The sequence below is a fragment of the Natrix helvetica genome, assembly GCF_964273705.1.
Source record: "Natrix helvetica genome assembly, chromosome: Z".
In the NCBI taxonomy this organism is placed as follows: domain Eukaryota; kingdom Metazoa; phylum Chordata; class Lepidosauria; order Squamata; family Natricidae; genus Natrix; species Natrix helvetica.
The window spans coordinates 73,605,954-73,632,330 of record NC_138554.1 but is presented as its reverse complement, the minus strand read 5'-3'; the positions used below and the strand labels follow the sequence as shown (position 1 = coordinate 73,632,330).

The 26,377-nt window shown below is 43.1% G+C and overlaps 1 protein-coding gene across 5 annotated transcripts in view; it reads right to left on the bottom strand.

Annotated features, from left to right (window-relative positions):
- Nucleotides 1-26,377, bottom strand: part of ELMO1 (engulfment and cell motility 1) — a 481,433-nt gene that overhangs the window by 295,404 nt on the left and 159,652 nt on the right. For all 5 annotated transcript variants that reach the window (XM_081932593.1, XM_081932592.1, XM_081932596.1 and 2 more), the window contains exons 3-4: nt 24,140-24,180; nt 22,828-22,900 (exon numbers count right to left, since the gene is read on the bottom strand). In XM_081932593.1, the coding sequence (XP_081788719.1) occupies nt 22,828-22,900; nt 24,140-24,180 (114 nt within the window). The remainder of the gene's footprint in view (nt 1-22,827; nt 22,901-24,139; nt 24,181-26,377) is intronic.

Here is a 26,377-nt window from a genome sequence, read left to right as displayed (position 1 = left end):
ATGTTTGAATGAGATGATTGCTAATCCCCAAACTCTTGGCATATGGCCCGTTTTATCTATAAATGTAAAAAGAGATCCTAATAAAGGTGCCCATTTCTTTTTAATTATTTCTGACAGAATACTGTCAATACCTGGTGCCTTATTAGCCATAAGGGATTCAATCAGCCAGTATAATTCTTATGGTGTGACAGGGGGACAAACTAAATTGGCTCTCATTGATTACAAAGTCAGGTTCTGTATATAGCTCTCTAAAATATTCTTCCCAGGCATGAATTGGTACCCGATTAGTTGGGAGTAGGGGGGATTTTCTTAATCCTCTGGGGTGTATTTTTTTGTCTTGACTGATCCAATTAATCTATGCCAAGACTCCTTCAGAGCTGCACTTTTCTTTTAAAAGTTCTTATATTGTGCCTTCAGCTGCTTTAAATAGTGAGTATGATCAGTGGTGGGCTTCAAATAATTTAACAACCAGTTTTCTGCCCTAATGACCAGCTGGGTAGCCGTGGCTGGGTAGTCATGTGACTGAGTGGGCATAGCCAACATAATGTCATTCATGTCGAGGGGCGCTTAGTCTGGCCTGGCCTCTCGTGTCCATGGGAATGCTGCAATGGTCACAAGGTGAAAAACAGTCATAAGTCACTTTTTCAGTGCCATTGTAACTTTTAATTGTCAGTAAATGAACTGTTGTAAATCAAGGATTACCTGTAGAAAAATAGAAAAAGCGTTTTTGCTTGATAAAAGCTGCCCTAAATACCAATCATTAGATTCGAAATGGAGGAATACACACTGATGATCAATGAGTCACAGCTGTTATGGAAAACTAAACAATTCTGTCTGAATACCTTCCTTTTCATCAGCAATACCTACAATCCAGGCTTATAAATTAGATAGGGTGCCAGAGCACATTGAGGAATTAAAATAGTTAAAATACAGTTAATTCTTGCTCCTAAAGCAAAACCCTTTAGCAACGAAGTCATTTAAGATCTCCAGAAAGTGGGTAGGTATATTTGGGCTATAAAACACCAAGCTAAAGAGGCAAATGAACAAATTAACATCTTGACTGAGGGCTAATCCCATTCTGTGTTTGTTCAGACCTTCCTGCAGGGAATGTTTGCCTATGAATAGAGCTATCTAGCTCTTTATCTCTTAAATGCTGACATCTGCTGTGGGCTGCTAAGGAAGGTGGGGGCTGCTTTCTCCCTCTCAGAAAATTAAGGTTTTAAACCCCTCTATATAGAAAGATATCATTACTATTATCCTACATAGAGACAACAGAAGCCTTTTTGCTTCAACTTTTTAATTCATTTTATTTAATCATACTTCAACACAGTAGCTGGCTCAAGATGTTTTCTAATTTCAGTTTATTGTGAAGAAGCAAATTCTTAATCTACATTGTTCAATTATTTCCATTTGATTGTTCATGCCTTAAAACCAATGATTAAAATAAAGCCTGGAGATCCAATGTTATCAATGATAGTAAATAAAGCCTAATGGATTGTTTAGCTACAGGCATGGTTAAGAAGAATCAAGTTGATGCACTTGAGCACCAGTTTAAGCCAAATTTCTTTATAATTTGCAACTACAGCATATGGTACACCCAGTTGTTAACATATCACCCAGCACTATGAATGAATGGACATATCTAACGCAGTTAGTCTCAATTAAATATAGTTCCGTTTAAAAGGCACTTTATAAAGGCTGTTTCAATTCATTGTTGTGTACCAGAATTTAAAGTTCAATCATATTACTACAGCAGGATTGGAGTATTTATGTTCAGATAGATCAGGAATCTCCAAAATTTGCAACTTTCTAATTTGTGAACTTCAACTCACAGAAGTGCCCAGCCAACATGGCTGGATGAGGAATTATTTGAGTTGAAGTTCAAAAGTCTCAAAGTTGGCAAGTTTGGAGACTCCTGGTCTAGATCATAAACTATTTGCTCTCAGGGTCCATTCCCAATTTTACAGGGTATCTCTAAAGAGTGTTTGTTTACACTTATTGATTTTTTTCCTCCTATAAATTAAAGTAGATGCAATTGTAAAGCATTTATTGAATCATGAAAATCAAAATATTAAATCTTATATTAACTAATAAAATATTTTTCATGAAAAAATCCTATTTTAACAAATTAAAATTAGACAAGTGACATTGTTATGAATGTTTGCAAATATCTTTAATATCTTTTATATTTTCTGCACCCTAGGAGTCCTCAGAGAACACTTAAAGAAACACTAAAATATAATCCAACTGTCAGCTATAATATTGGAAGGATTGCAGGGTTTCCATTTTTAACCAATTTATGCATATTTGATAATGTAATTGAAAACTTCCAATTTCCTCTTTTCCTTCCTAACAGAGAAAGTGGGATATCACATAAAACAAAAATTCATGCACATAAAAACTATTTTTGGTCATCAGAGTGAATGGTTCATTATAGGATAACAGCTAAAAGGACCAACTTTAAAAGGCTAAATCTTTTAAATAGCTCATGATTAGTCATAATGGTAAATCCTCGGGCTTACGACCTGGGCCGAGTCGAACTCGCTTGGGCTTCACTGATTGGTTCCAGCATGCCTGGAGACAGGCACGTTGAGCGTAGGCCTCGGATTGGCCGACTGCCTGGCAGCGGTTCTACAAATGGCTGTCGGACAGCCCCTTTTGTTTGTTCGTAGTTTTACGTTAGCTTGTTAATAAATGGTTTGATTGCAACTTGGCATCTGGCGTTATCTTGGCTTGAGGACTAGGCATTGGCGATGAGGATAGCGGGATTTTCGACCACATGTTTGTTCGCTGAGTACAGCCCCGACCATGAATCATGGGACACCTTTTTGGAGCATTTTGAATGTTTCCTGCAGGCGCAAGATTTGACCGAACTCTCCCCTGACAGGAAATGGGGAATTTTTTTGAATTCCTGAAATGTTTGCAACTGCCTGTGCATTGGTCGCGCCAACCCCAGTCCATACTGTTGCCTGGGATGTTTTATTGGACAAGTTGAAAGGGCATTACACCCCTGCTCCCTCCCGTTATGCCCAGCGCTATGCTTTCCGATATTGCCTGCAGCGGGAGAACCAACCAATAAACCATTATGTTGCTTTCCTCCGGGCATCGGCGGTGAATTATGAGTTCGCAAACTTGGAGGAGGCCCTACTGGAGCAATTTATTTACGACGTTAGGGATGTGCAGTTACAGAGGCATTTGTTTTCCCAAGGGGAACTGACTCTTTCCCTAGCCCTGGACGAAGCACAGGCCTCCGAGATGGCTGAATACACAACTTCCATCTTGCAGAAGTTTCAGCAGGGTTGTGTGCCACCTATCCAGCCACCCTCAGTTCACCACCAGACTGGGAGGAACGATCTCGGCTCTGAAGTTACCTCTGGGGTCAGCTGCCTCAAGGCAGCGGCCTGACCTCCTCAACCTCAAAATGGGGAGGGGGGGAGAAATTGTGGCGGCAAACATCTCCACTCACAGTGTAAAATTAAGGTGGATGGCTCAGTTCGGATTTGTGGGGATTTCAAGTCAACTTTGAATAAAGCCTTACAGGCCCATCCTGACCCTGTCCCTGTGGTGCAGCACATGTTGCACTCGTTGGGACAGGGCAAGGTTTTTGCTAAGCTTGATTTGGCGCAAGCTTACCAACAGCTGCCGGTCGACGATGCCACTGCGGCTGCACAGACCATTGTTATTCACCGAGGGACATTTAAATGTAAGTGCCTCCAGTTCGGAATCTGTGTGGCCCCAGGCTTGTTCCAGAGAATCATGGAGCAGGTGCTCCATGGGATCAATGGTGTCGTCCCATATTTTGATGATGTTCTCATCACAGTGGCAGACAGCTCTGAGCTTGCCTGCAAGTTGTGCCAAGTTTTCCTACGGTTCCGAGAGGCTGGTCTGAAGCTTAAGAAATGGAAGTGTTGCCTTGGAGTGCCATCAGTTGAGTTCCTTGGCTTCTTGATTGATAACCAGGGTATACATCCGACCCACTCCAAGGTCGACGCTTTTTTGGCAGCTCCTATTCCCACCTCTATAGCTGATTTGCAGACATTCCTGGAGTTGCTTAATTTTTATTCCGTGTTTTTGCTCCATAAGGCCACTGTAGCAGAATCGTTGCACCGGCTATTGGATAGCTCTGCCCCTTGGGTCTGGACAGACCGCAAATCCCAGGCATTCGCGACTGTCAAGAATTTACTGATCTCTTGATCACTTCCAGGATCGGATGACGACGGACGTGTTTGTCCGCCGCTCGTCTCCCCGGTGGGTCCCTTAGGGGACACAGGAGGCCTTGTAGGGGGCTCCTGTTGAAGGCCGGCCAGCCGAGGCACCCCTAATGTGGCAGCAGCCAGCTGGCGTGCTTTTCGGCATCACCTAGGAGCCGGGGAGCAGAGGGGGGGCGAGAGACAGCATTGCGCTGTTCGCCCTCTCGTCGGATGGCTCCGGAGGCTAAAAGAAAAGTCGGAGAAGTGCAGCTGGAGACTGAAAGTGGGGATTCTGACCGGTGCTCTTGGAGGACTTAGGAGAAAAGCAATAGTCACTTTGTGAGTTTTTTGTGTTTCTGTTCTTGAAGGGAGATTAGAGGGGGGGGTTTATTACTCCCCCCCTCGGATTAAGCGGCTTTGAAAATGGACCCTCTGGAAGAGAGAGGATAAAAGACTGCTTTGTCATTTTGGACTTTTAATTGAAAATGACTTTCACAATTGCTGGAAACGACTTTGAACTGTTGTTTTAAAATAAAAAAACTTTCTGCGACTTCTCTCCCTGTGAAAGGGAGGGCCAAGATGGTGCTCGCCCCTCTTTCTTTGTCTCTATGCAAATGAAGTCTGTCCTTTGAAGCTACTCCCAAAGAGAGAATAAAGAAAAGTGGATTGATTGTTTACTCTCCCAAAGGGAAACTGGGACCTCCTCCTGTGTGTGGATCTTCTGATCTCTGGCTGACTTTTTCTCTCTTTCATCTTGGTGTATTTTACACTTGGAACTGTAAATTGGGTGCCTTTGCGATTGTTTTCCTTCGGAGACCAGTGTAGCTGCGAAACCCTCTGACATCACTTTTCTTGGCAAAGAATTGCATCTTTGAACTTAAGCAAATGGCTGCAAGGAAACCCCCGACCAGCAAGGCGCACTCAGCTCCTTCATCTGCTGCCCCAAGCCCCACGATGCAACAGTCTAAGATCTCTTCAATGTTGCAGAAAGGAGTGGCTGGAGAGGACCCAAAGGAACTATCCGTTACGGAAATGTTTAAAGAACTTATGAAGGGACAGTACGAAATGTGGGCTGAGATCAAAGAAGAACTTAGAGTGGTTAAAGAACACATAGCTGGAAATACACAGTGAATCTTGGTGTTAGAGGATGGAGTGGCGAGGCTGGGGGAAGAAGTGAAAACAATACATAACGGAAACATAGATATGGAAAATTTTCAGACAAAAGTAGAATTTGAAAGAATGTCCTTTTTTCTTAGATTCCAGAACCTACCAGAAGCAGAGAATGAAAATCTCAAGGATATTATGAGTACAATCTTAGCAGATTATCTTAAGAGAGACAAAAAACAATTATGGTGGGATATGGATCTAGTACATAGGATAAACTCAGCGTATGCTAGAAGACACAATGTTCCAAGGGAGATACATGTTAAGTTTGTCAGGAGATCCAAAAGGGATGAGGTACTTGTGACCCAAAGGGAGGGACCATTGAAATACAAAGATGAAGAGATCACCATTCTCAAACAGATCCCGAAAAAAATAAGAGATAGAAGGAGGTTTAAATGGTTGATACCAGAGGGGATGTTAATCTTCTGGGAAGGAAATAGGATCAGAATTAATATAGTTCAGGAGGTGGAGGCCTTTATCAAAAAGAACTTTCCGCTCTCAGAGGAGGAATTGAGTGGGAGTAGTGAAAGAGACAGTAAAACACAAGATAGTAAGACTCAAGATGGGAAGAACGGCGGCACTGAGGCTCTCTCTGGCAACAGGGAAGAAGAAGCAATATCGAAAAGGCTCAGATCACAAAAATAAAATTATCTGGAACAATAGCATTTAGTGATATATTAGAAAATGACAAAGAGAAACATGTAGGAACACAAGACTAACAATATAGAGTAAGATTTGGTTTACTGTTTTCTCTTTTAATTTTGTTTGTACAATGTTATATATGCGAGTATCGTGCTGGGATCTCTACCAACAGTATGGAAGCTGCCAAAAAATTTTGTATACCTATTTACCCTCCCCTAAATATTTGAAAACCAATAAAACTTTGTTTTTTAAAAAAAGAATTTACTGATCTCTTCTGCCGTAATGGTGCAATACATCGAGCGGCTTCCTTTGATATTAGCCTGTGATGCTTTGCCTTTTGGGGTGGGTGCGGTGTTGAGCCCCGTTTTGCCTAATGGGCTTGAGACTCCCATCGCATTTTATTCCTGCACCTTATTGAAGACAGAACGTTATTATAGCCAACTTGATAAGGAGGCCTTGGCTGCCGTTGTGGGAATTAAATGTTTTCATTACTACCTTTATGGCCGGCCATTCCATTTGGTGATCAACCATAAGCCCTTGCTGGGTCTACTGGCCGGGGAGTGTCCTATCCCGCTGGTTTTGTACCTGCGCATTTTGCAGTGGACGGAATTTTTAGCATCCTATAATTACTCCCTGTCCTATAGGCCAGGCAAAGTCATCGGGGATGCGGATACCCTCAGCCGTTGTCCGTTACCTATTTTGGTTTCAGACCCTGCTCCTGTTTCCACTGTTTTCCTAGTGGACGACGGCGATTTACCCCTTTCCGCCGTTGACATTGCCTGTTATTCTAAGAAGGATGCTCTATTGTCCAAGGTGCTGGAGTGGGTCCAGCAGGGGTGACCTCAGGGGCCGGTGGTGCCGGCCTTTTCCCCTTTCCTCCGCCGCTGCACAGAGTTCTTGGAGCTCCAAGGGTGTTTGTTATGGGGGACTAGGGTTGTGGTGCTGGCGGAACTGCAGGCCATTGTCCTCACCCTCCTCCACGATGGCCATCCAGGCATAGTGCGGATGAAGGATGCTGATATTATGTCCTGGGTTCAGCGTTGCCGTCCTTGCCAACAAAGCCGGCCGGTTCCCCCCACTGTCTCGGTTCAGGACTGGGAAACTCCACGAAGCCCGGACAAGGCTCCACTTTGATTTTGCGGGACCGTTGGAGGAACAGATGTATCTCTTTGTGGTGGTGGACGTGTTGTCTAAATGGATAGATGTTTGCCCCATGACTTCCATCACCCCAGATGCTACTATCAGGGTGCTGGGTAAGTTATTCGCGATGCATGGGCTGCCAGATACTATTGTATCCGACAATGGCCCGCAGTTTACGTCTGCTACCTTCCAGACATACTTAGCCTCCCTGGGAATTAGTCAAGTTTTTGTGGCTCCTTACCATCTGGCAGGGAATGGTTTAGCAGAGCAAGCAGTGCACTTGGTGATGGATGCATTACATTGCCTTGGTCCTGGCAGCTGGCACACTCGCCTCGCCACGTTCTTGCTAGTGCAACATACCATCCCGTGCCAAAGCATGGGCAAGAGCCCGGCGGAGATTTTAATGGGTCGCCGGCTCCGCACCTCATTGGACAGACTCCATCCTGAGTATGCTGATATCGGGCCGCCATGGCAGTCCCCTGTCTGTAGGGCTTTCCAGGTGGGCGATCGGGTTTCACACAGAATTTTGCAGGAGACCCGAAGTGGTTGCTGGGTCAGGTACTTGCTGTCACTGGGCCCTGTTCTTATAGGGTATGCCTTGATGATGACAGACAATGGTAGCGTCATATAAATCAATTACGACGGCGGGGTTCCAATGACCTTCTCGACTTCCAGCCCCGAGAGCACGCTGACCTGCCCTCTGACGACGCTTACCGGCTATGCTCTTTACCATCTCCAGCTTCACCTCCTCCACAACCTGACTCGCTCACGCCGGCTCCCGTACCTGCAGTCGGTTGTCCTGCTCCAGAGGCAGAGTCTTCTGTGGGCATTCCTTTTTCGTCGAGTCCACCACAGAGGACTGTGACGCTCCTTCTCCTCTACCAATATCGTCTCCCGAACTGCACAGGTTGGGGCGGATCCGCCGTTGGCCCGCCTACCTGTCTGAATATGTTTCCGCGATCTGGGGGGAAGGAGTGTTAAGTCCTCAGGCTTACGACCTGGGCCGAGTCGAACTCACTCGGGCTTCACTGATTGGTTCCAGCACACCTGGAGACAGGCACTTTGAGCATAGCCCTTGGATTGGCGACCACCTGGCAGCGGTTCTACAAATGGCTGTCAGACAGCCCCTTTTGTTTGTTCGTAGTTTTACATTAGCTTGTTAATAAATGGTTTGACTGCAACTTGGCGTCTGGCGTTATCTTGGCTTGAGGACTAAGCACATAAACTAATTACTAAGCATGTTGGTTCCTTCTTTCTGCCTCATGATTTTCCAATAATTGTTGCTGCTAGGGTTGTACTTTAACTGGAGCAGGTTGAGCCTGATGAAAATTGGGGTAATCAGAGCACATTTTAATCACCCAAGGAAGAATCAATGGCTGTAATGCTTAGTCTAACATGTCACTGCATTATTTGATGCAGCTGAAAAAAGAGGCAATGAGGACAATGATTTTGTGCATTCAGGAATATGGAGTTTAAAAAGAAGTACTTGAATGTACCTGAAGGGGAAAAAAGAAACAAATAGACAAGGTTTTTTGCATCTTCATTATTTTATATGAATAGTTTCTTATTGGTATTACCTTCTTGACAAACCAAAAGCATTTATTGTTTAAATTGTATATAAAAGCTCATCTGAATTGACTTAAGAGAGTTGAATCCAGTCAACTGGAAGATTTTTTAAAAAGATTTTATTGATCTTCTATTGTTTATATTTTGTTACTAAACATCGTGTTGTCTGGGATATTCAATTTGCTTAACAATATACATTAATTTCCACCAGAGGTGGGTTCCTACCGGTTGGGCCCAGTTCGGCTGAGTAGGTAGTAACTCTGCCTGCCATGCCCCTGAACCGGTTCTCTCAGCGGCGCCATAGGGGCCGTCATCTTGTTTTTTGTTTCTGCGCATGCACAGAAGCAATTTTTTAAGTAATGTGCATGGGCATGTAGTGTGCATCAAGCACGCACAGCGTTTTCCTGAGCAAACCAGCAATAACAGCAGCCGGAACCCACCCCTAATCTCCACCACTTTTTTCCAACCACTGGTAAAATAAAGTCCATGTTTCCCCGAAAATAAGACTGGGTTTTATTTTATTTTCAATCCCAAAATAAGCATTAGGGCTTATTTTCATGGGGTGTCTTTTTTTTTTAATGTACGGAAGTCCCACTACTTCTGCTTGCTCATGGTGGAATAGGAGTCTATGTGGCGTGCCAGTGCTGCCACCGTGAGGCAGGGGGGATGGATTTGCCTCCATTCGATTTATACCAACTGCACCAAGTTACCTCACGGCCCCCTCAGTCAGGCTACCTATGCTCCGACAGCTGCCTCGCCTCATGGCCACAGCACCAGCACCTACATCTAGCAGGATCCTGCATGGCTTCTGGTCTACTTCTTCTGCTTGCTTACAGCCAAAATAGAGGAGGCCAAGCAAAGCACCTGTGCCAGTGCTGCAGCCATGAGGTGAGGAGGGTAGTGCTGCCCCCTGCACCCCAAACTGGCTTACCCCAGAGTCTCCTCAGCCAGACTATCCATGCCCTGACACCTGCCTTGCCTTGCGCAGAAGTGGGCTAATGGCCACATGGGTTCCTGCTGCATGTAGCTGTTGGCGAGGCAAGTATCAGGGCATAGCTATAGGGGCCATGAGGTAAACTGGTGCAGGGGGCAGCTCCACCACCACCCCGCCTCATGGCTGTGGCACCGTGAGCAACCACACTGAATAGGTGGGCAGCCACTGCACAGGCTCTTTAATAGGGCATATATTAGGTACACACATAAAAGCCATGCTAGGGCTTATTTTTGAATAGGTCTTATTTTCAGGGAAACAGGGTATTCTGTGTCTTCTTTTTGTTTAATCTTCAGCGAAAGTCTGTCCATTTCTGCACAATCTAGTATCTTCCTAATTATATCTTTGTCTCACAATGTTTCCTCATTTTTCCAATATTATATTGCAAATATAATCCTCACTACTATTAAAATGTGCAATATTAAATATAGTTTGTTTATCAAGTTTTTCTGGTATTATACCTAACAAAATAGGTTTAAAATATACATGCTTTCCTATCATCTTTTCTAACCATTTATGTATTTGTATACAAAATGTTTTTGCTTTTACACAAGTCCATCACATATGATAAGTGCAGAGTCTTTTTTTTTACATTTCCAACATTTGCTAGACATATTTTTAAACATTTTTAAACATTTCCAACACATGCTAGACATATTTTTAAACCTAGCAGGTGGTGTCAGGCCTGCAGCTTTCTTTTGGATCTTTGTCCTGCCACACTTTCTATTATTCTACTATGCCTTTTTCTATTGTGGGAAAATGGGAGGGGGGATTGTATGAAGTTACCTACTGTGTAGCCGAAACAAAATTCTTTCTAGAAAGCCAAGGTCATCCTTTGTCTCTGCACCTGATTGGAACTGGATGGGTGGAACTGCCAGCATGGCAGTAGAAGATTGGACCATGTGATAGAATTGTGGATGTAGGGCAAGATCTTGAACTTTCAACTAGGTGGGGAAAACCTGGAAGCTTTCAGATTCCGGATTTCCCAGATGTGCCAACATGGCTCTCTTAATAAATTGGAACTTTGAGCAATACTTGGCTTGGATTCTGATTTACTTTTGGATGCTATTTGGAACCCTGACATTAACTCAAATCTCCATTAAAATAAATTACCAGCTCCCCTGAATCCTGGGGTACTGTCTGGGGTCCTAAGCCCAAACGCCAACCTGAAACCAGGTGGTATAAAGATTCTGGGAAGATAAAGTATGGGAGAAGGTCGAATGAATGCTGTGAAAACCACCTGGGTGAATGGTCAGTTTCCCATGAGTACCCTGTGGCAGGCCGGATTGTCAGTGGGTAGCTTGGCTGAGATGCGTGCAGCTGGCACTTGACGTTCCGGGCCCACTGAGGGAAAGCCCAGAGTGACCGGAGGGAGGCTCACCAATGGCGGGGGCTGGTCAAAGAGTCGATGGGTGCCAATTCGCCCTAGGTGACTTGAAGCCATCAATCCTTTGAAGTTCTCTCTGGCTGGGGTCAAGGACTTCTCCTGTGGGATCCTAGCAGAGCAGACCGTGATTTCCTGTGGCCACCATGGCTAGCTGCAATGGACTTGGGCTGCCATGGGCTTTCATGCCTCCCCCACAGCTTTCTCTGGGGTTATTACAGTGCTTCTCAATTATTTTCTGTCATGCCCCCCCTAGGAAGAAGAAAACATTTCGCGCGCCCCGCGCGACTGTAAATAGTATCATTTGTCTATAAAATTGTTATAAGTACACCTCTGCATAACACTGTATTGAATAATGCAATGCTTCCGACGAGAAGTCAGATGCTGGGTGACACTGTTGTGTCTTATCTACCAGAGAGTTAAGACCCACTAAAATTGAAGTCCACAAGTCTTAAAGTTCCCAAGTTTGGACACCCCTGGCTTATAGCATCGTTTTGAGGCTAGGAGTTGAACAATTTAGGATGTGTTCCCTAAAATCAATTATATTCCATTTGCAAAAATGATTATTGCTACCTTCAGAAACAATTATTGTTCCAAATCCAATTACAACTGCAATGATATGATATAATCCTTTCCTTGTAGGGTCCTATCAACAGCATCAAACAAAAATACAGTCCAAATGTTTCCTATAAATAGGACATGTTATGAACTTTAATAGTGAAAAAAAATCTTTCAAAGTTCGAACCCTTTTAGATAAAGGATAACACCCACCAGATACAAGGAACTTTGAGATTTTCAAAAGACTTTTTAAAATGCTATTTCTGTTCCTTGGGATATTATTATGAAATTGAAGTTTATTCTCGTACTTCCCATAAAAAATATGGTTTCTGGATTTGATAGCAAAAGCTTTTGCTCCCGCTTCCCCTCGCCCGCCGCGGCCAGTTGCAGGGCGCGGATCCCGCTCGGAGAAGGCGGAGTGGCAGCTCCCCCCTCAGGCAGGAGCCAGCGGGCGCTGGTCGGACAGTTGAAATATGCATTTTCCTCTCTAACAAGAAACCAAAGTTGGCCCAGTAATATATTATTACCCTGTAACCAGCCAACTTGATAAAGTCATTTGAAAAGTTGCCAAGTTTTATTATATGTATACTTTATTTGAACCTGTACAGACAGTGATAGCTGAAGATGTCCCATACTCCACTATGTATTTATTTGTTTTGTTTTGCTTTATGTACAGTATTTCCTGTTTCCCTTCAGGAGTTAGAAACAAATATATAAGGAGATACTATATAAATGATATAATATTTGATTTAATAAGAAATCACTATTTGAAGGTATTAGTTACATAATGAGAATAGCTGCCCTGTGCAACTCCAGCTATTATGGGTTCATCTATCTTGCTGGTAGCACCTAGCAAGAACAACTCTTCATTACAAATTTTGTGATTTTGTTACAAATATTAGTTCTAGTTTCATGTGTTGTACAATCACAATGCCAACATAACTTCAATTGATTTTGGATTAATTGAAAACATTATTTTGGGGCATTTAGAGTCAAATACTGAAAATTCATTCATAGCCCTATGAAGGGGAGGAAGTAAAGATGCTAACTTATTCTCACCTACTTCTAAAGGAAATAAATATGCACTCAGACTTTTTGCATGTCAATGTGTGCAGGATGGAGGCACTAATTTTGTTCATTAGTTTTTCAGGGAACAAAAAACAAGTATATTACTTTGCCATAAAGGTAACCTGCATTGACTCTACATATATCAACACTGACAATTGGAACATTTTAATTTTGCTAAAAAGAAAATACTGCAGAAAAACACTACATAAAATCCTTGATGAGTTCTGAATGCATTATACAAAAATTCTGTAGAAGAAAGTATTAGTTGAGTAGATGATACAATAAATTATATTTTTGTGTTGGAAGAGACTATCATTATAAAGCAGACCATCGGATTCACTCAATTCAAAGCTGCAGTGATCCACAAATAATTTATTGGTATTTTATTATGATATAAAAAACAAAACAAAAATAGTGTCATGTCTCACTTTATATCTAAAGCAGTACAGTAGAGACCCAGGTCAATATCATCTGGTACTTGTTGAGAAGTAGCCTCAAAGACCTGCATTCAAGCTACATTAAACTAAATATTATTGGAAATGATTTCCTAGCTCCATCCTCATAATGCCACTATTTGTGTTTAATTTAAATTATTTCATTTAAAGTGCAGTCTTTTTAAAAATAATCTATTATCATGCCTGCAGCCAATTCCTTTTAAGATCTTTGGCCTGCCACACTCTCTCTTATTTTTCTATGCTGTTTCATTAGTTGGGAATTGGGAGGTGGAATAGTAAGGAGTAGAATGTGTTGTTGTCAAAATAAAACATTCTTTTCTAGAAGCCCAATGTCATCTTTTGTCTCTGCACATCTGAGCCTGACTGGAACTGGATGGGTGGAACTGCCAGCGTGGCAGTGGAAGATTGGACCATGCGATGGACTTGTGGGTCTGGGAGCAAGATCTTGAATTTTCAACTGGGTGGAAAATCCAGGAAGCTTTCAGATTTGGGTTTTCCACAGATATGCCAACATGTCTCTCTTAATAAATTGGAGTTCGAGGAAAGTTCTGCCTTGGACTCTGATTTAATTTTGGATGAAATTTGGAATGCTGGCATCTATAAAGTTTAAAGCTGCTCTTCAATTTCTCCAACACTATATTTCTATGCATACACAAAAATGATCCGTATATTAGAGTACAAAAAGCTGATAGAAAAAAACCCAATCTGTCATTTCTATGGCAAAACAAAAAGAAAAACCCTCTCTTCGCACCACTTTCAACTTCTTTCCAATTACTTCTTGGGTCAACCCTAACCAAAACATTTTCATCTCCATTTCTAATTTTCCATTGCATCCATGTCCAATAAATGATTTGTACCTTGCATTAAAAACTAGAAGTATTAGATTGGGTAATGGATAGGCATACACAGGCATAACGGTAACAAGAGCTCTTTATTATGCACAACAACTGAAAACAATCCAGCGAAGGTTGAGTCTGACAGCAGCCCTTTTATAGGGAGCTGTCAGACCCTTTGACCAATAGGATTAAATCTCTGCTCCCGCCAGAACAGAGGACCTTGGTGGAAACTACTGTAGTTAGAACAAGTATCTTAAAGCCCCTCCCCTCTTGGATGGAGCAATCCTACTAGTTACATAGTAACACAGGTAGGCAGGCTTTTGGGTAGCTCTGCCTGACCTGCGCAGTTCAGTAGGAGGGGTTTCCTTGAACAGATCGGACGGACCTGTTTGCTCCGCAGCTCCGCTTGGTGGAAGCTCCTGGAACATTTCACAGGCCACGGCTGGAGCTTCTAGAGCCGGTTTGCTCAGAGCTTGCTGCGGGCCTGCAACAAAACCAGATACGTTTCCTGGTGCCCTCAGGCTTGAGCTGGCTGTGGAAGGAGTGAGTGTTTGCTCTGTTTGGGTAGGGATTTGACTAACTCGTGCAGGAGTTTCCTCAGGTTGTCTAAGAGAGGAGTTGGAGAGGTGGCCAAGGAGTTGGTCAATATGTCTTCTCCAATTCCTACCGTCCTTGAGCTCTAGGAGGTAAGAATGAGGGTCGGTAATGCCTATTACTGTGGCAGGAATCCACAGAGTCCCCCGGCGTAGTTGTGGGTGTATACCGAATCCCCTATGCTAAATGTCCGAATTTTGCTTGTGGAGTCTGGGGGCAATGAGGCAGAATAATTGGGGTGTAGCTGGTCTAAGTGGGACCTTAGCCCCATGAGAAGCTCGGAGGGACTTCTCCCTGTAGTGGCACTTGGTGTGATGTGCTGAATTAGCAAATATAGTCAACCCGTGTTTGCCAATCTCTCGGGCCCATCCTAGAGAGGGCCTCTTTTGCAGATCTCACCATTATCTCTGCCTGACCATTGGAGGTGGGATGGAATGGCACGACCAGGGCATGCCTGATTCCCTGAGCTAATAAGGTCTCAAATTGCATGGCCGTGAATTGGGGCCTGTTGTCAGAGACCAAGATGTCGGGTAGGCCGTGCATGGAGAAAACTCTCCGTAGCACCTTGATGACCACTTCTGCAGTAGTGGAGGTCATCAGGACTACCTCTAACCATTTCGAGGAGGCATCCACAACTATGAGAAATGTCTAGCCATGAACTGGGCCAGCAAAGTCAATGTGCACCCTAGACCATGGTGCTTGAGGTCGCTCCCACTCCTTAGCGACCTCTGGGGGATCTGGTCTGGATTCCTGGCATGGTGTGCAGGTAGCCACCCATTCTTCTATCTCCCTGTCCATGTTAGGCCACCACACGTAACTCCTAGCCAAAGACTTCATCCTGACAATTCCAGGATGCCCTACGTGTAAAGCCTCTAATACTGCAATGCACAGTTTGGGTGGAACAACAACCAAGCCCCCCCACAGTAAACAGCCATTTACAACTGATAACTCATCGCATTTAGCAAAATACATTTTGAAATCAGCCCCAACAGGCCTCTTGGGCCACCCCCTCCACACCCCGTTCAAAATTTGCTTGATGGTGGGGTCCTTTGCAGTGACAAGCAACATTACTGGACGAGACAGGCCCAGTCTCTAGGCAGTCAATGAGGAGGACTGGCATCTCAGGGGTAGGGTCAGCGAGAAGTTCAGGCAGCAGGCAGCGGCTTAGAACGACAGTGTGCCCCAAAGTGGAGCCTGGTCGGTGGATGAGACAGTAGGAGTAGGCAGCTAGGAAAATGATCTATCTGGTCATGCGGGGTGATAATGGTAATGGGGTAAGTTGGTCCCCACCAGTAAGCCCAACAACGGCTTGTGGTCTGTAACCAGTTCGAAGTCCCAGCCATAAAGGTACTCATGGAACCGCTTTACTCCAGCCACTGCAGCCAAAGCCTCATGGTTCAGCTGGCTGTAATTCTGTTCTGCGGCAGACAAGATCCTGGAGTAAAATGCAATACATGCTTCGGTTCCGTTGGACATACGGTGGCTGAGGACGGCGCCAACGCTGAAAGGGGAAGCATCGCAGGTCAGCACCAACGGCAGGGTCTGGGAGTACTGAACCAGGAAGGAGTCCACCAACAGGAGTTGTTTTACCGCGGCAAATGTGGCAGCCTCGGCTTTGCCCCAGGATCACTTGGCATTCTTAGCCAGGAGACAGTGTAAGGGCTCAGCAACAGTGGCTTTCTGTTTAAGAAAGATGCTGTAGAAATTAAGGAGCCTGAGGAACAACTGCAGCTCGGTTTGATTGTGGGGTGTGGTGGCGTCCTGAATTGCTTTGATTTTTTGTGTGGTCGGGTGAATCCCAGAGCCATCGATTTAGTACCCTAGGAATTCAATCCTTGGCACATTAATTTGGCATTTCTCTTTTTTGAGACAGAGGCCTTTGTCTCTAATTCGAGCCAAAACTGTTCGTACATGTTTTAAATGTTGCACCTCATTTGCAGTCGATACCAAGATGTCGTCGAAATAGGGGATGACTCCTGGAATCCCCTGCAAAAGCCGTTCCATGATGTTTTGAAACAGTCCAGGGGCGATACTAACGCCGAATTGCAGGCGGTGACATTTGAATGCACTCCTGTGGATCACAGTGGTTTGGGCCTCCGCCATAATGCCATCTACAGGCAATTGTTGGTATGCCTGCACCATGTCCAATTTAGCAAAAATTTTTTCCAGGGCCTAATGAATGAAGGAGGTGCTGTACAATGGGTACAGGGTAGGCGCTCTGTTGTAGCACTTTATTTATTGTGCACTTGTAATTTGCGCAATCTGGACATACACGTCAGATTTGACAGGTGTCACTATTGGGGTCTCCCCGCATGTGTGAACAACCAGCTCTAGGATTCCCTGGCCTATGAGCTTGTCAATTTCCCTGTCAATTTTGGGGCAGAGAGCAAAAGGTACTCTCCTGGGTTTTAGCCTTATTGGGGCTATGTTGGCGTCCAAACTAAAGGAAATTGGAGTCCCCACATATTTACCCAGACCGGTGCTGAAAATGTCCTAGAACTCCTTAAAGATGGCTTCAGTGCCATCATCTTTCAAGGCGTTGATACTGGTCACCTCTAGGCCCGGGGCTTGGAACCAATCTAGCCCTAGGAGGCTCTGCAGGTTGCCACTGACCACTGTCACTGGGAGTTTCCAGCTGAACTGCTTGAACTTCACCTGGAAGGTGCCTTGGCCCACGATGGGGACCCAGTTTCCCTGGTAATCGCGTAGGCGGATGTCAGGGGTGCGAAGATGCTACTTCTTTAGGCTAGGGATAGCCTGCTTCAGGGTAGACCATGGTATGATGGTCAGTGATGACCCAGTGTCGATCTCCATCTCACATGGAGAATCCTCAATGAGGACTGTGACCTTCAGCTTTTTTGGCTGCTTGGCGCAGACTTGGACGAGTGACGTGTGGTAGATGCCTCTACTGTCGCACTCTGAGCGCTGTGTTGGCTCTGCCAGGCCCCTTGGGTGGGCCTCTGTTGGCAGTTTGGTGCGTTTCTAGGCTGCCAGGCAGTGGCAGGGAATTTGCTCTGGCACACCTTGGCGATGTGCCCCTTTTACTCGCAGCGCTTGCAGGTTGCGTCGTGGAAACGGCAAGCCAATCTGGCATGGTCTCCTCCGCAACTAGCGCAAGGCAGGAGACATGATTTGAACTTGTGCGTCGACTGGGCGCGGCTACTGCGTATGCGGCAGCTGTCATCTTCTTCGACTTCTGAGCTCTCGGGCTCTGCAGCCTCACGATGCATGCGTGCACTCTTCTGCGCGTCTTGTTTAACACTTTGGCACTGCAGAATCTCAGTAGATTTGACGGCTGATTCGGACGTCCTGGCTTCATCGAAGGAGATCTGTAGAGTGAGGTTAGATTTAGCGAGTAACCTCCTCTGTAGGTTAATGTCCCGTATGCCGCAAATTATGTGGTCAAGAATCAACTCGTCCAGGTCTCAGAATTCGCAGTACACTGCAGCCTTGCCGAGCGCCGCAGCCTACTCATTAATCGACTCTCCCTCTTTCTGGTTCCTGATGTTAAACTCATGCCGGCGAACGTGTTTGGATGGCTTGGGCACAAAGTGAGTCCTTAGCATCTGCTGAAGCATGGACCAGGCAACTGATTGTAGCAGTGTTGGCTCAGAGAGTCTTTTGCCATCTCAAACACTTCCCGGTCACAGTACCCGAGGAACATGTTCTTCTAGCGGCCTTCAGAAAGGCCCATGAGGTCGTTTGTCTCGAGGAAGCAGTCACATCATAGCATGTACAAGTTCCAGTGCTCGGTGACTGGGTCATATGGAGTCGGTGGGGTGTGCATGGCCATTTTGTATTCATAGGGCATTTTTGAGTTTGCTGCTCAAAAATGGCTGCTTGAAGCCACGCTGAGCTCCGGGCTGGATGTAATTGCTGGATTGCTACACTCTTTTCGGTTCGCCTCATTGCCTTCCAATCCCATCCTTGTTGCCAGTGTTAGATTGGATAATGGATAGGCACACACAGGCTTAACGTTAACAATAGTTCTTTATTAAGTACAACAAGTGAGAACAATCCAGCGAAGGTTGAGTCTGACAGCAGCCCTTTTATAGGGAGCTGTCAGACCCTTCGACCAATAGGATTAAACCTCTGTTCTCGCTGGAACAGAGGACCTTGGTGGAAAACCACTGTAATTAGAACAAGTATCTAACAAGAAGCTGGCAACTTTATCAATTGAGTGGCATACTAAATAGTTTCAACTTAAATGAGCAACTTGCAGCAGGGTATTCTCTGTACATTTTCAACAATAACTTGAAAGACTCAAATCAACAATCATAAAACTCTTTTGCTGTGAGTTAAGATTTTCTAGTTATACTGTCACTGTCAACAGAAGAAATGAAATTTTCCATCAGAACACAAAGAATACCTAGAGATGATTTCACACTCAAATCTGCTTTTTGAATAGCAGTAATTACGCTATTTTTCTACATTATAGCATACAATATACAATTTAATACTAAATGTTAAGTTCCTATTATTCAAACAGCACTGGCCAGGAGCATAAATGCTGCATGAAGTTATAATTTTGTCCTAAATTAAAAACTCTATATAAGCAGTTTATGTGTAACTTTTGCATTTCTAATTATCCTAAGTTACTGTTCTTCTTAATTTATCACAATTATCATTGGGCAAACAGTGTTTTGTTGTGATATATATGCAATACAATGGCAGCCAAGTTGCAAAACAAAACGAAGGATGAGATGAGGGATATTTTAGAATGAGCAGTTGGTTCAGACACATATTCCTGTCATGTGTTGGATTACTCAGGACTCATGAACATTTTCCACACAATATCTTGGTCAAAAGCAGCAGAGAGAATCTCACATGCTATTCTGAACTGAGCAGGGTACTCTCAGCATGAAATGAGAGAAGTTTCAACAGGCCTCTACAATCACACTGAAGCCTTAATCCAGACATCCTCTGGATCCTCTGGACTGGCCTCAGCCTCCATAGTTGTGTTGATTCTAACTCTCGTGTCCTCCCAGAATATTAACATACCTTCTGGCATAAGCCATCTGAACCACACCCCTTTCTGGTATAATTTCTTCGCTAGAAGCGAATAATTTTTTCTTTTCTCTCTAACTTTCTTTGGGATTTGTTTCAGAACGGCTATTTCTCTATCCTTGTATTTTAATACTTGCCCCCTTTGTGCACTCAGAATCTCATCTCTTGTAGTCTTTCTGAGAAATTTAATGTAGACCTCCCTTGGAACGTTATGTGTTCTGGCATATGCTGAATTTACTATATAGACCAGGTCAATATCCCACCCCATCTGTTGTCTGTCTTTTTGGATGTATTCAGCCAGTAAATTTGTCATAATATCCCTCAGTTCTTCATCATCAGCCTCGATTACATTTTGAAATCTAAGGAAAAAGGACATCCTTTCAAATTCCATTTTTATCTGATGGTTCCCAAGTTTTTGATTTCCTCTCTGAACCCCCTTCACCTCCCCCCTCATCTCAGCCGTCCCCTCCTCCAACAGTTCCAGTCTCTGTGAATTTTGGATCGTTCGGTTCTGGTTCTCTCTGAGCTGTTCGTTCATTTCTTTCAATTGGTTTTTCAAGTCCTCCTGCCCCTTTAAGAGTTGTTGAAACATCTGTTGAAAGTCCACCTCCAAGGGCTTAGGCTGGAACAAAGATGTTAAAGTCTGTTGTCCACTGGGGCTGGACGTTGAAGATGCTGGGGCAGAGTCAGCAAAACCCGGTTTCCCTGGTGGTGGTCTTTTGGGTGGCATTGTAGTAAGAAGAGCTCAGAGGTGGCTGTGTCAATATAGGGAAGAAACAGCTGTAAAGGTGGATAGCCGAGAGAGATCACGAGGCAGGCAGTCCAGACAAGTAAAGACCTTTTCTAAATTCTAAGTCCAAGCAATAAAATCCATTGTTCCAAGTCAAGGATAAAATGTAACAAGAGATATCTCCGAGTGTCACGGAGACAAAGACAAAATGCCAGCAGTTTCTGTGGGTGGAGTCAAGTTTCAAAGTACATGAAGACAACGGAAGTGTGCCATCTTGCCCTGCCAGCTCCGGGATCGGAAGGCAGCAAACCAAAAGTTTTCAAAGTTTTCAAAGGAAGAACAGATCATCACCTCATTTTCACAATCTCGGTAAAATAAATCTGCTGTTTGCTATGAGCGTGACTTCATTCCAGGGCTCACCCCCTCCTCCTCCTCTGGGGGCAGCGAGCAGTTTAGAGCCGCTTATCCAAGGGGGGGGGAAATCCCCCTCCCTCCAGTCACACTTCCCAGGAACGGGTTGAAAGTTTTTCCAAAAAGCTGACAGTCTTTTTGTTTTTCCTTCAGTCAGGAGAGGGAACGGGGGGAATTTCCATCTCACTGCATTGCAGCTGTGTCCTTCAAATCGTCAGTCTCGCCCAGTTGCCTCAACGTGAAGATGCACAAGCGCCTCCCCTTTGCCTCCCGATGCCTAGGGCGATGCAGGGAGCCCCCCCCGGCCGCCGCCGACACAGGGGGTCCCTGCTAAGCCGCCCCCTCGGCAGGAGCCTCTACAGGGCTTCCTGTGCCCCCCCCCCGATCAAGGGGGGCCTACCAGGAGCGCACGGAGCGAGCAGAACATGCTCGTCACGATCCACAGCCGGAACCGGGAGCCAAAGTAAAATTTTCTTAATACATTAAAATCATGAAACTTCCATGCTAATTAATAACTGATCTGGAAAGGCATTTTGGAGACATAGTGAAAATGTCATACTAAGTGTTGCTGTTTTAAAAAGGCAAATTTCATCCTTGGAATACTACAAAAGGGGTTAAAAACAAGACATCCAATATATGAATACCATTATATAAATGTACAGTGAGATTGCATTTCAAATACTGAATAAACCTGATTATAAATTTTCTTTAATATAAATTATCGCACTTAAACAGGATATTTTCAGCTGGGAAATATGCCAAAACACACACACAGAGACGCACACACACACACTAATTGTAAAAGTAAGAAGAAAAATTTAAAATATTGTTTTTAAAGTTAGCAACTTTAAGATGTGTGCCTTCAACTCCCAGAGCGAACACTTAAAGCGATCTTCCGAGCAAACGCCTTGATCCAGTGGAATTGGGCCACCTTCCTTTGGGGGTGGGGACAAAGGGGAATTGTGGGGAAAGAAGTACGGCTGCAATTACAGAGACATCTGGGTCTATGACAGATTGATTTCAGGCAGAGGAACAAAACATACTTGTTACACTCAAGTCCTGTGGCAAAATTTGGATGGAGAGAGCACAATCATCCTTATACTTCTAGATTTTTCAGCAGAATACAATAAGCAATTAAGAGTATCATTTTGGATTATGTTCTAAGATTGGGACTTGGTTTCTCGTTTTCAATTACCTGAATAGGTAAAGTCAAAAAGAAGGGAGAAACATTATGTGCCTCGAGTCTTGATTTTGTATTTTTTAAAGATGTGCTGAGAGATGATCCATTGGTTCAAAAAACTTAATCATTAATGTGATAACACTCAGTTGTATATCTTTACCCTGGGCGCAATGGTAGAAGCAATGGAAAGTCTGACTTGATGCAGGATGGCTCACATACTAGATGGGGAAAACACAGGTCAGACTCAATTCAGCCAAAACAGAATGGTTGTTATTGCAGCTTATTTATTTCAGGGCTCTACCAAATGTGACTCTAAGTGGGAGCCAGTTCTCCCAGAAATAGCAAGTTGGTAAAATTGGGTTTTCCAGAAGATATTTAGGGGTTAATTGCCATTGATACTAATATGAGTTTAATATAATAAGGAAATTTGCTGTTATTTGTGTTTATTGTTTTGTTTTTGTTCTGTAGGGAGAACGAGGCAGACAGGGACTGAGGCAAGGCAGGTTGAAGCTAACACAACCTTTATTAACAGTGACAAACAGCTCATAAGTATGGCAAATCTTGGACCGGCAAACAGCAGCAAAAGACAGCCGACAGCTATTTTATAGTCGAACTGTCAGGTGTGTAACCAATCAGGTGGCTGGATTCTCCCGCCGGCAGGCTGCTGCGTCTTAGCCAATCAGGAGTCAGCAATGCAAGTCTATGGCAGGGAAAGTTCAGTACATAACAGTTTTATTATGTTTTCTAATATTAGTAAATCATCTATACTCTCTCTGGGTAAATGGGGATAAACTTATGCATAAATATCTTCCTAGGTATTTTAGTTGTAGAACCACAGTTTGTATTAGGAGTGACTTAGATTACTTTTTTAATACACCACACATTAACTGAATAGAAATCAACTTGTTTACCTTTTCAGTAATATAAAAATTGAAGCTATCAGCATGCTGCAGTGCATAATGTTCATGGTTTGCAAGAGACCACCTTATAAGACACAAAGATATACATTACTAAATGTGCACAGAAAAGAGAATATTATGAACAACTTTTCCTTCCCTTCACCAATTAATTACCATTTTGATAACAGAGTATAAAGGTAAATTTAAAAACAACTTTCAAATCATCCTTAAAGATGGTATTTATCACATTCTGCCTAAATGAATAACAGTATAGTTAAATTTCATGCTGGTGATGCAATTTGTACATATCTTACAACATACATGCGAATTAAAAGGATCTGGGAAGAGATAAGTTTAAATACTAGTTGAATCTACAACTATGGCTAAGTGGCTCAAACAATCAACACATCCTCACATAAAGAAAGTTATGGGCTTGCCTTTCTGATTTCTAGCTCAAAACATCAGGATATCTAAGCTTATTGGTGCTGCTCATGAAAGCACAAGACTGTGACCAACAGGAGCCACATATAACTTGGCTATTTCAAAATATATTAAATCAGGATTTATGATTTGTTAAATCTGAACAGTATATTTCTCTCTCTCCTTCTCTCCAAATTGGAAATGAGAATGTATATCCCCCTCTTATTACAATTCCATAAAGCTAACAAAAAACAGAAAATCACATATAACAAATCTATTTTTCTTAATGTCAGATTGGGCAATAAATTAATGTTTAAAATATTTCACCTTCCAACTCTGGACTTCTCAAAAGGATCCCTATAAGATTTAATGGAATAATATATGGAAGTCCAAGAATACAGCTAGCTGCCAGTGTGGGCAATGCTCCAAGTCCACTTGATTCCATCTCTATAATAGTGTGAAATGATCCCCAATACTATGGGTAATTGAGCAAACCTGCTTTATAAAGCTACACACAAACATCAAATTCCAGCTCAACCATAATGCCTATTGGATAGCCTCAGAAGCTATGTTTCTTTCTTTGTCTAATATAACTTTTAGGGCTGTGTAGCACATTGGAAAAATTTTGGATATATATGTAGTGAATAATGTAGTTTTCTCCCCTGGCCACTTTCAAAACTAAAGAAAGGCAGCTGAAGGCCAAACTCAAAATATTTTTCCATTTTTCCCAGTACAATAAAAATTATGTTCGTCTTAATGTAAGATAAAAAAACTGAATGTATGAAACAATAGCAGTCTACATTCCTTAATATGAGATGATTGAATTAACCACAAAGGGGATTAAATTTATTATGTACAGTGCATTTGGGAATTATAAAAATAACAGTAGAAAAACAGAACTTACCCATCACAGACTTCTTTGATGATTGCAGTCAGTGGCTTTTTCTGAGCATAAAAAAAGAGGGCGAATATCATTTTTCTGCCTATTGCAACATAATCTCCAATGCACATTTGCAATATGAAATAAATTTTAACTTATTTCAGTTAATTAGTACTTTTAGAATATTTCATTCTAATGATATATCAATCTTTATTTATTTATCTAATGATTGATAATATGTGCTATAAATTCTCTGTTGAAAATATTGGCCTAATTAAGTAAGGCAAGTTAACATGCCTACATAAGAGAATAACAGTTGGAAGGAACCTTAGAAGAGCATATATATGTAGTGCACATGCATATACATATACTGGTACATATGTACATATATTAAAAATACAATTCTAAACATTTTAAAATGATACTTTATTATAGAAGTCTTCATCAATGATATATTTGGGATTACAATTCCTATCAACTAAATACAGCATTTTCAAGTAGGCATCGCGATAATGGAAGTAGTCATATGTCTTGACAGGAGGGAGGTTCAAATCCAGAACTAACATTTCAACTAAGTCCTAGTTCAAGTTTGACATTACTAGGCAAATTTAAAATAAGCAGAACTTATAGTTTCAAACATTACTGAACTGTATCAGCATGACCATTGTGCAGAATCATAATGCACAGTCTACCTTTTTACACTACACTAAGCCAGGATGGGGAGTAATATATTTTATGACCAAAAATAATAATATTACAAATAATTAAGCATGTAGTATTGAAAGGACTTTTATGATTCCCTAATGCTATTCAAATTCCCAGACAGATTAAAGTTAACTTCATATTTTAACACAAGTGTTTAGGATGATGAGGAAAGAAATATCGAAACAATCTAATCTAATTATCTGCCAGTAACATGTATCATGAATAAAATATATTTTGAATAAGAAAACTAGCTCTACTTTGTACCACACCCCTTTTTTTCTTACATTATTTTTGTGCATGCCTCTGTATACGGTAATAAATATAAAACACTTTCTACTTTTACAGGAATGGTCCCTAAAAATTTCAACAGAACTCCTTCCAGTTTACTAAGAATTTGCTATGTAGCAAGTCTGTAGGGTTAATTTTATTTCGATTATGGCCCCAAAGATAAAAACATTGCCTGGTTTGCTGATGTCACAATATTCCAAGCATTGCTTAAACATAAATGCTTGCTTTTTACAGAAAACAAAAGAACAGCTGTTCTGAAGAAAAATGATTGTCATAAAAATTAATTACTTTAGTTACAGTAATAATCAAGAAACAAATCAGGATTGTTTGTTTAATAAAAGGAAAGTTAGGATGGCAGAGGTTGCAGAGCATGGGAAGGGAGGTACAAAAGGTACAAATGAAGAGGGAGCTGAAATGTCTCTGCAATTGTAAGCAGGGATAGGCTGCTGTTCTGACCCCCCCTTCTTCCCTCGCCCACACAGAACACGGTCCGGAACAATACTACTTTAACAGGATTTATTGCACAGACAGATAGACAGATCCTTGGCAGTAAACCACCACGACAAGGCTCACAGACACGAGGCACGATAGCAGCTATCCAGCACGCTACGTTTCCAAGACCGAACTTCTTGAATAATTCCTTTGTTGACTTCTGCAAAGGGCGTATGCTCAGTCAATCCTTTTATAGCCTGAAGGGGAGTCTACTTATCAGCAGCTGAGAGCCCTTACCGCCGATAACTACGCCCTTGCTCTCTGCGTCTGTGGGCGCGGTGGTAACGAGCATCCAAGAACTCCCTGCTGATCTCTGATTCACTGTCCCGTGACTCCTTCCCACTGCTCCAAGGCATGGCACCAGGAGCCCCCCTCCTTTGGCTCTCACCACTGCTCCATGCCTCAGGCGCCTCCTGGTGGCCGACCAGACTCTCCGATCCCTGTTCAGAGTCAGAACCCTGCCCAAGGTCCTCCTCATTCTCCAGAGCCGACTCATAGGGACCCTCACCCTTGGAGTCTGGTGGCAGCTCCAACGGCTCCTGCTGGGCACAACAGGCTGCCAAGTGCCTAAATGTTGATCATGTGATCATGTGGGCACTACAATGGCCAAAACCTCAGGCATGAGTCGCAAATCCATTTTTTTCAGCATCTCCGTAATTTCAAACAGTCCCTAAAAGAATGGTCATAAGTCAAGGACTTCCTGTTCTCATCTTACATTCCAAACTGCAATCTCCTATTTGACATGGTCATCACCAAAGGTTCTTTCGGATAGTGATC